The sequence below is a fragment of the Sinocyclocheilus anshuiensis genome, unplaced genomic scaffold (assembly GCF_001515605.1).
Source record: "Sinocyclocheilus anshuiensis isolate Anshui unplaced genomic scaffold, SAMN03320099.WGS_v1.1 scaffold337, whole genome shotgun sequence".
NCBI lineage: Eukaryota > Metazoa > Chordata > Actinopteri > Cypriniformes > Cyprinidae > Sinocyclocheilus > Sinocyclocheilus anshuiensis.
This window is the reverse complement of record NW_015537968.1, coordinates 161,932-173,773: the sequence shown is the minus strand read 5'-3', so window position 1 is coordinate 173,773 and position 11,842 is coordinate 161,932. Positions and strand designations below refer to the sequence as shown.

The 11,842-nt window shown below is 37.7% G+C and overlaps 1 protein-coding gene across 1 annotated transcript in view; it reads left to right on the top strand.

The window, feature by feature from the left end:
* The window catches only part of LOC107668186 (mucin-3B-like), a 30,518-nt gene that overhangs the window by 10,294 nt on the left and 8,382 nt on the right, over nt 1-11,842 (top strand). Inside the window, exon 2 of the mRNA XM_016459983.1 lies at nt 7,308-7,315. Within this exon, the coding sequence (XP_016315469.1) occupies nt 7,308-7,315 (8 nt within the window). The remainder of the gene's footprint in view (nt 1-7,307; nt 7,316-11,842) is intronic.

Genomic DNA, 11,842 nt, shown 5'->3' with positions numbered 1-11,842 from the left:
AAAAAACAAAAAAAAAAAAAAAAAAAAAAAAAAAAACTAGAGTTCTCGCGAGACGACGAACCACTGATTTTCGTTCTCAACCACCCAGTTCTACAGTGCATATGTAGGGTGCGTCGTTTGTACAGTCGTCAGCATTAAGTGCACTTGTCAGGTCCACTGTATTTCTTGTTTTGTACCACCGTTTAAATGTACGCACAGTGTGCAATGCAAAATGGTGTAGGCTATTTGTGGGATTTAACAAAAGACCCATCCCAATTTAAAAATATATATTTTTAAAGCTCAACATGCACTGAAGGTTATGGTTTCTGTTTCAATCCCCCCCCCATCCCATCCCATCTCATCTCATCTATTATCATCTACCTAGCCTTGCAGATGGAAAGATGGAAATGGATGAGATTACACTCTACACAATCAACTACACAATCATCAACAATCCTTTATTCCTCCTCACTTCCATTGCTAATGAACACTGGCCAGGCTCAAACAGAATCTGCTCACATGGAGCTCAGCAGAAAGCACTGTAAATATTCACAGAATTGAAGCACTTAATTTTGTACATCATTCCCCTTGTATGTTTATTGAACATTTTGATGAATTAATGATTTAACCACAAATAAGGTGTTTTGGTTCATTTTTAATACCACTGATTTAACATAATCATCACAGAAAATGTCAGCAGATTCCTTTTGGGTGTACTGCTGAGCTAGAAGAGGAGAACACTTACAGATCATAAATTATCTTTGAGTTTATCTGCTTGTTGGTGTAAATCTCTTGTAGAGCTCAGTACTGCTTGCAATATGGATAGTTCTATAAACATGTATTAGTCAACATATGGAAAGTCAACAGTCCATCTTAGCATTGGGGCCTGTGTGGTGTTAAAAGTATGGGATACATCACTCACTCAGTGCATTCCTGTAAAATATTTTATTTTATTTAAAAAATGTTGACAAAATTATATTGAATAAAAACATATGGTAAATAAATGAGTGGCCATGTCCTATTGCTATTAGTGTACTTTTCCCCTAGAGCACATTCTAGTCTTTAAATGGAGAATTAAAGTGCACCATTTTAAATGTTAAAACAGTGTAAATCCATCTTCCTCTCTGTTGGTTCTGCATTCTGTGATTCCTGCCAAATCAGCACCAGCCATGGCATCCATGTATTTCCAAGCCAAGTAGAGTGAAAAAACTGCAGACAGAAAAACGCAGAGATGGTGGATAGAAAAAAAAAGCCTTGTCAGAGCAATCAATAAGGGCAGTTAAAAGCATCTGTTTGCTGAGCTCAACCTATTATATAATTGCTGGCCTACTGGTGATTGCATGGACACATTAATCTCTCCCTCTCTCAATCCCTCACTCATTGTACCCCTAATAATTCTGGCCTCATAATTCACTGCTTTATGTTTTAGCAATTTCAAGACAAAATGCTGACTATGCTTGCAAAGATACTCAAATGTTACACCATTAGTTACTAGCCAGGGGTTCTCAACTCTGACCTGCGAGATCCATTTTCATGCAGAGTTCATCTCCAACCTCATCTCCAAACTCACCTGCCTGTAATGCCGAGTTCACACTGCACGATTTTCAAAGACATGAGCGCTTTGTAAAAATGAACGGATTGATTATTCATCTGCGGGCGCCATCTTCTGGCGAGATGCGGGAATTAATTCGGCGCGTGACTCTCACGGTGCATTATGGGCATTCTCTAGCCGTTGAGCGTGCACCAGTTGTACACTCGTTTTTGCAGTGCATTGTGGGATTGAATGAGAGCACTCGAGAACGTCCACTATGGTTTCTGACACCACTAAAAATGGCTGTTCCCTCAAATAGTGCCCTATTTAAGGTTATCGGGGCGATTTCGGACACAGCCAGCGTGATTGTGAATCGCCGACAGCTCCAGATATTTAGCATGCCAAATATTTCACGGGCGTCGGCGACGTGTGGGCGATTCCCTCAGATCGCGTCTTTGACTGCGTGATTGTCACTCGCGTGAACGAGCACCGATTTGCCTCCGATTTCGCAAAACCTGTCGGCGAGTGAAAAATCGGGCTAAAATCGTGCAGTGTGAACTCGGCATAACTTGCTAGTGATCCTCGATTAGCTTGTTCAGGTGTGTTTGATTAGGGTTGGAGCTGAAAGCAGGAAAATGGATCTTGCAGGCCAGAGTTGAGAACCCCTGAGTTAAGCCATTATAGCTGGAAGACAACATATTTAGTCAGTAGCAAAAAGATTTTCTATGCAGCAATAAGAATGTGCATTTGCATGAAAATTGTGCAGAATACGTGAAATTACGTCAAAGTTGTGCAGAAATGCATGCACTGGATCTGTTCTAACTGAGATTAATAATGGTAACTGGTATTAATAATAATACAAGATTCTTAGTTGTGCTCCAGGTGAAATAAAAAGTAGACAGACAAACATAGAGATCTGATATGAAGAATTGTTCCAATTTCGCCAACATTTTTTTTCTCTGCTAGTGTACCTGGCGAGTCCAGTGTGAAACTGCTCCCCCGTAAGGCCAAAGAGTGGAAATGCATGCATGCATGCCACTGTAAAATGGCAGAGCAGCTTGGATGTTACAGCAATATAAACAGCAACAACAAAAAAGACATTTTAAACCTAATTTAGTTGTTAAAAAATAGTTCCCCCAGAATGAAAGTTTGCTGAAAATGTACTCACCCTCAGTCCATCCAAGATGTAGATGAGTTTGTTTTTTCTTCAAAATAGATTTGGATAAATTTAGCATTACAACACTTGCTCACAATTGGATCATCTGCAGTGAAATGGGTCAGAATGAGAGTTCAAACAGCTGATAGAAACATCACAATAATCCACAAGCAATACACTCGACTCCAGTCCATCAATCAACATACTGTGAAGTGAAACGCTGCTTGTTTGTAATAAACAAATTCATCATGAAGATGTTTTTATCTTCAAAACATTGTTTCTGGCTGAAATACGAGTCCTCTATCCTTAATATTGCTTTCTCCAGTGAAAAAGTCATCTCATCTGAATCGAGAAATATGCACAGATCAAACACTGTCTATAAGCAAAAACAGTCCACATCAGTCCTAAACAATGTCAATGGATTTTAATGTGAGAGGACAAAATGCACCTTCTCAATGGATGAAGTGTTATTATGGATTGGTATTTTGGCCCGAAGTGACATTTTAAATTAAAACACCTTGATGGATTTGTTTCTTACAAACATGCAGCTTTTCACTTCACAAGACATAATTGATGTGCTGGACCCTCATTTTTACGGCACCCATTCACTGCAGAGGATCCATTTGTGAGCAAGTGATGCAATGCTCAATTTCTCTGAATCTGCTCCAAATGAAGAAATAAACTCATCTACATCTTGGATGGCCTGAGGGTCACTTTGCTCACTTTTTCTCATTCTGACCCACTCATATATTTCTCAGTGACAGTGTTTTTTTGAGTGACACTCAGCAAGCTGCTCTAGAGCTCCTCCTGGTGGAAAGCCCTCTTGATTTTGGTGAGTTGGTGACTCATAATTTTAAATACAATGTGGTAGATTGTAACATCCATAATCTAATTTTACACAGTTTAGAAATAAGTATATATGTCATTATTATTATTATTATATTATTATAAAGTTTGAGGCAGATAGCACAAAAAGAAAGGCAATTAATTTTGTATGGATTTGGATGGAATTGATTTCCAGGGACATTTTTACATTGGTAAGGGAAAGTTTTTATCATTACCTTATTAATTGTTGTCTTTAATGTCAAATATTTTAACTAATTTCTTCCGTCAATCAGAACTCTATATAAAAACAGTAAGTCATAGGACTGCAATATTATGACAAAAATATTATTGTCCATTACTGCTTTTGAAATTGTAATGATTATTGATATGAATTAATTATTATTAATGTCGATTAATATATACATTTTTTTTTGTGTTTTTGTCAGAATTTTGGGGAAATGGCATGTCATATTCTGGCTACACACACACACACACACACACACACAAAAAATATGTCGGTCCATGACGTTAGTCTAGCCTAGCCCAAGTTATGCAAAAACGTCTCGGGTTACCCATGTAACCATGGTTCCCCTTCTAGGGAACTCAACGCTGCGCATATTGGGGAATGCACATAGGCACATTGGGGAATGCAGCCTGCATGACCGGTGTCTGAAGCACGTGTGAAACAACGCCAGTTTATTGGCCCACCTGGCCCATGACGTCATAGGCGGGATGCCCGGAAGTATAAAAAGGGCACCTGCTGAATACGTCATCCACTTAGCTGTCTGAAGGAGACGTAGACAGGCAGGCCGAAGGCATGGCAAGGGGCGCAGCGTCTCGTTCCCTCTCGGGGAACAATGGTTACATGCGTAACCCGAGACGTTCCCCTTCTAGGGAACTCAACGCTGCGCCCCCTAGGGGGCACATTGGGGAACGAAATCCAAACACGCCGTGCCGAGGCGCATGCCTGTCCACCTGGTGGGAGAGCACCAAGGAAGCGACAGACAAAAAAGCCTTTCCTCAGAAAGGGACCATGCCACTGACGCCACAGGCCGCTCACGCAACGTGGCAGAAACAGGGGAACCTGAATAGATCAAGGGGAACATCCCATCCAAGTTAAGAGCACAGCTATCCTCAGATAGCTATGCTATGTGAGCAGAACTAGCCTGGATACACAAGACCACTGAGGAGGTGAACTAGAAAGCCTCTGGAGGAGCTCAAAAAATGCTACTTAAATCCCAGGTAAAGAGAGTAGCTGCTGAGCTAGAACACCGCTATCATCAGATAGCTATGTCCCTAAGGTCTTATGAAGGCTTGTAGACCCAAATAACATAGCCAAGATAGCCTTCCTATGGGGCTGCCCAGACCACAGCGAGTGGGCTATCTACTTACTACCCTAGCAGGGGAGATAGCACTGTCTAGGCAAGGGCTCAAAGATATTGCTACTTAAAGACCCTAAAAAAGGGAAGCAGACACTGAGCTAGCACACAGATATCCTCAGATAGCTATGCACCTAGGAAGGGCTACCAGTAGGGGGACTGACTGAAACTACCCAGACCACAAAGAGTGGGCTGTCTACTTACGACCCAAAAGGGGAGACAGCACTGTCCAGGTAAGGGCTCAAAAGACTGCTACTTAAAACCCTAAACAGGGGAACAATCACTGAGCGAGCACATAGCTATCCTCAGATAGCTGGGCTGTAGGAAAAAGGGACCACTCCATAAGAGGACTCCCCTCAACCGCAATGGAACACAGCTAGCCTCAGATAGCTGTATTCAGGTAAGCCCAACACGGGGAACTCCTGTTATAATCACTGAAGCTGCAAAATGAATCTCGTATTTAGCTACATCATATATACACTTGGTTGTTTATGATGAGAGAAGTCTCGAGCTCGCAGATTTCAGTCAGTGATCGGGTGCACTCAACAAAACTCAGGCGTTTTCAGCACTGAATAGATACACATCTGATTTTATTGAGCTTATTAAATTCATAAGCTCAACAGAAACGTGTGTAATTGTGTGTGTAAGCCTCAACGAGTAAAATACAATATGCTGCAACTGCGCAGATCTAAATGAATTTCAGCAAATTGACACTTTTCATTCATTTTCACATTTCATTTTAGTTTCGACACAGCTGTAATAGTTTTGGCATTTTTTTTGCCCCTTTATCTTGAATTTGTGAGACATTTTTTTCATTTTGGTGGCATTTTTGCCACAAGTCCCCGTTGATTTCCGAACCTGGTTCCAACACTCCTCTGTTTCCCGTAATGCTTCAGCTCCATCGATTGTATCTAGCCTATAGGTGTTTTCACGCCATGTCGTAATTACAAGATTGCAACTTGTAAAAAGCGTTCAAGTCGTCGTAGAACTCATAATTACAACTTGTAAACTGGGAACTTTCAGAGAGCTTCGACTTGCTACTACTACATGACCACTGCACTCTGTGTGGGCGTTGATAGTGTTGCCATGAAAACGCATACGTAGCCTGTTGTCATCTCACGGTATTACAACGTGGCGAGACCGGGTATGGTTGTAACCACTGTTCTCTGTTATAGATCAGTGGTTGTCACTCTTTTTGTTTCAGCATCTGTAACTCACTGAATTATTGAGCTAGACTTCTCAAACATTTATACAAAGTACCCACATTTGTTTACTACAAAAGGCACCTGTTCAATACACGGTGTGCCTTTGTTACAATCTACCCCACTGCTGGGGTAGGTGGTAACACATGCTGGGGTAAGTTGTAACAATTAGACAAAAGAAGCAAAAACTACTACCCCAAAAACAGGTTTATTGAAACAATCTAAAAGAACAATACAAAACAATGTCTCACTTTCCATGACTGACCACAGTTCAAATCTGCTTTCTGTTTGATGCAGGAGTGTGTGTAAATTGGACTACTAGATCAAACTTTCTAAACAGTATTTATGCTTAATGAACACTCAACTCCAGTGTACAGAGGTAAAGAACATGAGCGAACACAAAACTGTGCAAATTTGTGTGTGAGATTGTGTCTATGTATGAATGTTTTCAATCAGAGTCACAATGGTGACAAATCAATGTTTTTAACCCTAGAGTGCAGGCTTGGTGGACCCAGAAACTGCATAGGGCACATTTTACCCACACATCCTTTGGCTTTGAGCTGCCAAAAAAGCTCCATGTGGACAACATGAAAGTTCATGAAAGTTTAGCATCCCCAGTAAGGATGACCTGTCATCCAGTGTTTAGCTAGCAGTATAATGCTTTGAAATTAGCGGTTTAAAAATGCATCACATTTTGCCTGAGAATCTACAATTTATTCTTATGTAAATTATATGATTTTATTTGTTTACAGTTTAAGTACTAAATAAAATATAGTTTTGGTCAAAAAAATTTACATTCTTACCTCAAAATCAGTATTTTCTTTATAAAATCTGCATGTACCTATTTATACAGCCTTGACAACCATTAATATAAGATCAGGGAGGATTTGGGTAATCAATGAAATTATAATAGAACTATCTTATCCCTGATTGGAGGAATTAGTGTTGTTAAAACTCTCCCCATGTTACAACCTCCCCTAACCATTAAATATAATATGGAGACAATGTGAGCTGATTTTTAACTAACCTGAGTAATCTTTAACTGACCACCCAGGTAATCTTTTGTCTTCATAAAAATGTTCTGACCTCACAAAAAATATGTCAAGGTTAGTGGACAGTTGGGAGGTTGAAAGATTAATCAGTAAAAGTATTTTCATAATCCAGAGTCCAGATCTATTTTTATTTCCACCATCACTGGAGATATGCGGACTGGCCATCTGGACGTTCTGGAGAAGTCCAGAACGTCCGTCCACCCGATGGCTGTCGGCCTGCTGGTTCATCATCAAAGAAAAAGTGTCAGATTAAGTGATGTTGACGGCTGACAAAAGGGGGCGCTAATGCAATCTATTTTTGCTTATAAGAAACCGAAACTGATGCGAAAGAGTGGGCTCGTGAAGTCGTGATGGCAAGCAAAAGACGTGAAGATAAAGGCAGTTGGGAGAAGCTAAAAGGAAAAAACCGAACAGTTACATCAGGTTACCTTTGCTCGCCTCTCTCACTATACACAGCATGTAGGCTATAGCACTATAGTAAAATGACAGGACACCCCTAGTCCGAGCGTCCACTGCTATTTATCACTCTGCATTGTCTGGCATGAATATTCCATTAATTCATAAAGAGACAGCAGCGATTCTACAACGGGTTACATTTGAGAAATACTGAGTTAAGAGTAAATGAAATAGCCTATAAGGTGATTAGTCTGATTAACATCTCACACACACACACACACACACACACACACAGAGAGAGAGAGAGACATATGAATACTCAAATGGAAGAATTCTGTTGTTTCAGGTTTCTAGATTCTAGGTTTATGTTTATCATTGCCATATACATTTTGCATTCTGCTCTTTTTATGTAGATTTCAAGTATTTTAGTTCATACAATAATACATTTATTTCAATCTTCTGTTGAAAAAAAAATAGAAACTATCACATAATTTGTAATGGTTTTACTGGTTATAATGAAAATTGTATTGGTTTTAATGGAAACTGTAATGGCGCCTGTTGGTCTCTACTGGTAATTGGTCACCTTCTAATCATGGCTTTTGTTAAAGCCACTAAATCCTAATGTAATATGTCCAAAAACACACTACAGGAAACCATTATTTAATGCTTTTAATGGTTAAAAGTTGATGGTTTGTAATGTTTGTAATGGTATTTGTAGTGGAAATCATTAGAATTTCTGTGATGGTCTCTATTATTTTTGTCAGCAGGGTCACCATGGGTTTTGTGATGTTATTTGCCATAAATACGATAGGATTGCTGTAATATTGTGAGATAGTAGCTACTGTTTGTAGTTGTGGTGGGCCTATTTGGGATAAAATCCAGGGCCGTTTTTTTACTCCCAGTCCGTCCCTGGTTCTGAATAATACTCCAATAGTTTATGCGATATGTCAATGGCAAATAAAGACAGAAGCAATAAAGTACTTTTAAAAACTTTGGAAAGATAAAACAGGCCTTTAGTATTGTCACCAACCATGACCAATAGAACACATTTCATGATAAACTTGCATAAAAATGTCTGAGAAGCATATTACAAGTAACTAGGTGTAGTCCACACAGGCCATAAAAAATAAACAGAAATAGCGTCCACAGGAGCAACGTACAGGTGGCAGGTACTGGCACAGGACACAATGTCACACATGTCCATTTGAACGGTGCAACATTCAGACAATTCATTCTTCATCAGGCAGAAATAAATAAAAACATAATTTGAAATGTTCCAATGTTCAACTTTAAACAGTCAAGATATTGTGATATAATATTTGTAAACTGTAATTGATTTTACAGAAAAAAATGCTACAGTAAAAAACTGGCTAACTATACCATTTTGCAAGAAAAACTGTGAATTACCTATTTTAAATGGAATACAGTAAAAGGACATTCCCAGAAGTCCCTGTGTAACACACCATCACGTATGATTATTTTATTTAAATAGTTTGTTTATTCTAATTTTTGTTAGTAGTAATGTACATTATAGAATGTTTTGTGTTACACTTGTCTCTTAAGAACGTTTTATGTTCAGGCAATGAACTCTGATTCAACATGTGGATTTCTATTGTGCCACATTAATTAATATGGTAGATATCAGTACATTTTAAAGTTAAAAGCAGATATTGGTCATAACTTGGTATATTAACTTTATATCACTGCCTTTTTTTAAATAATAAATTTAACATGATATTTTTTTTTATGTGTATTTCTTATTTTAGCCTAAAGACCAATGAAAATTTGTGTAGATGTTTTTAAAAGTTCGACTTGAGCTTAAGATGGTAGTTGTGCAGTTACCCAGATATTGTTCAGGAGATATTTTGTGTCCTTGAATTTTATCAGAACAAAGTACAGAGTACACTGTATAGGCATCAAAGCAAATCTTGATTGTGGTCATAAACTTAGTGTGTGGACAGCAAATAAAACAAAGACATCATCAAACCATCTTCAGGTAACCAGTGAATGATAACATTTATTTTCCATGTTGTCATACTGTATAGTGTAATTCTAATTTAGTCATATACCAAGTCCATTGGATATCTATCTATCTATCTAGAGCAATCGCATTTTAGGTGCTGTCAGTCATCTTTCATATTTTCAACAAATATTTTAACATCCTCTGAGCATTTTGTGGGAATTGTGGTTGTTTCAGTTGATGCCTTTTCTTTTTTGGCTGGCTTTTTTTTTTTCTGGCCTAAAAACCCAATATAAACACACGTTTGCCTTTATAATTGACTACATTACTGTAACAAGAAATACACTGCTTATGTACCGTATGTTATTATTTAAAAGGACTGTTGTTTATTGTGATGCGTTACGTAATAGCTGTGTTCCTTCAGTCAGCCATTATATCCAAATCATGAGAGTGTTTCACAGCGTTATGATGTCTTGGTTAGGTGTGCTCAAGTGAGTCAAATAGTGTGTTGTAAAATGAGGTTGGAAAATAAGTAGAAATGTGAAATGATTCAAAGGAAATTAGTCTTTATCTTTATAAGTGTTTCATGATCTGTACATCACCTCTCTCACAGTGGACTTTGATACATGATTATGGCTTTCAGAATGTGTTTTAATATCTGAACCATATACTCTGGTCAGTAAACTGTTACACAAGCTGAGATGTGTTAGAAGCTACACCAGTACAGGACTCCGGTGTATTATTTTTCATGTGTTTGGACTCGTACTGGCATCATTCTGGGAAATGATTGGGATAAGCTACACGTCTTCATTCATTCTGATCCTGAGTCTTTCTCTCATTTCAGGTAGGGATAAAAATATACATGAAATATGAATTGTTGCATATGAAAATATAATAAGGAAGGATAAACATGTAAATAATGTATCAGAAGAATGAGGGATTACATTAGGACAATATCAACAATTTTAAAAATGTAGTCATATTTTAAAATGAATTTGCAATGTCAGACCTTTTCTACTGGGTCATAAATTGACCAGCTTGAATATGAAGCATTATACATTCTATAGAAATATAATTTAATTAAAAATATAATGTTGGTGTTTATTTGAGAAAACCAACTGAAAGGAACAAATATTTTGTTGATGTCATACCTTGATTCCTCCAGAAGCATCTGTGTAAGATTATGGCGGCCCTGAAAGTGTATTTAGCAAGAAATACAGCATGTCTGTCAAAAACAAATGTGTACCATATGCAAACTCTCAATAAAATGTAAGATGGCAATATGGGGAATTGAGAAAGTCGGTCAATGAACATTTATAGTTTTATGATTATTCTGTTTTTATAATCTGTATAAACCCTCTTCTAAAGGACTTCGCTACAGGAGAATGCAGGAATATTGTTTTTCCTTTTTTGAGGGAAAAGTTTAAGAGCTGACCAGATTTTTGAGGGAAAAGTTTAAGAGGTGACCAAGAGTTGAGACAGTTACACACCATCAAAAATGGTAATTTTGCAGGCACATAAAGTGACTATATGGCACTAAAGTTACACTGGCCAAATCTGAATGTTGGGGGGAAAAAAACACATCAACCTAGGCCTAACCAGTTGATAATGTATACACAACATGCATTGTTATATACAGTAGTACAGTGAATCTTTTTTTGTGTGAAAATCACATTTAGACTAACTGCATGTTTGCTTCATAACCAGACGGTGTCTTTATATAGAAAATAATGATTTGTGCATTATTTTATTTTGCCAGTTTAGACCTCATATCCCCCCCAAAACAACAACTGTTTCTTTATCCACAACAGATCCAGCTTTAACTTTTGCCCCAAGAGCAGACACATCTACAGAAGATGCTATAGTCCTACCTATAAATGATACTGGCAGTTCAACTACAGCAGGTAATTTAGATATTTAAATCACAACCGAATAAAACTAAATTCCAAGAAGCTGTTATATAAGAATAGGGAAATTTTTCATATTAAATATATATATATATATATATATATATATATGCCACTAACAATTACTTTTATAATAAAGTGACCAGTTGATCATTTCCTTGATTAAATAAGCAAACTGAAAAGCAATCTGCAATCTAAATAAGCAAAAAGCAATCTGATTTCCCAGATAAAATAAGCAAATTGAAATGAAGGCTATAAAACAAATAGCCTATGAATGTAGGCTATACATTTTGTGGGGGGAAACAAACAAAGTTACATTATAGGCTAACATTTATGTAACAAAAACCACTGTGGACAGATAAAACAGGTGGTTAACTGGCAATGTTTTATTTTTTAAAGGGGTCATATGATGCTGCTAAAAAGAACATTATTTGGTGTATTTGGTGTAATGAAAT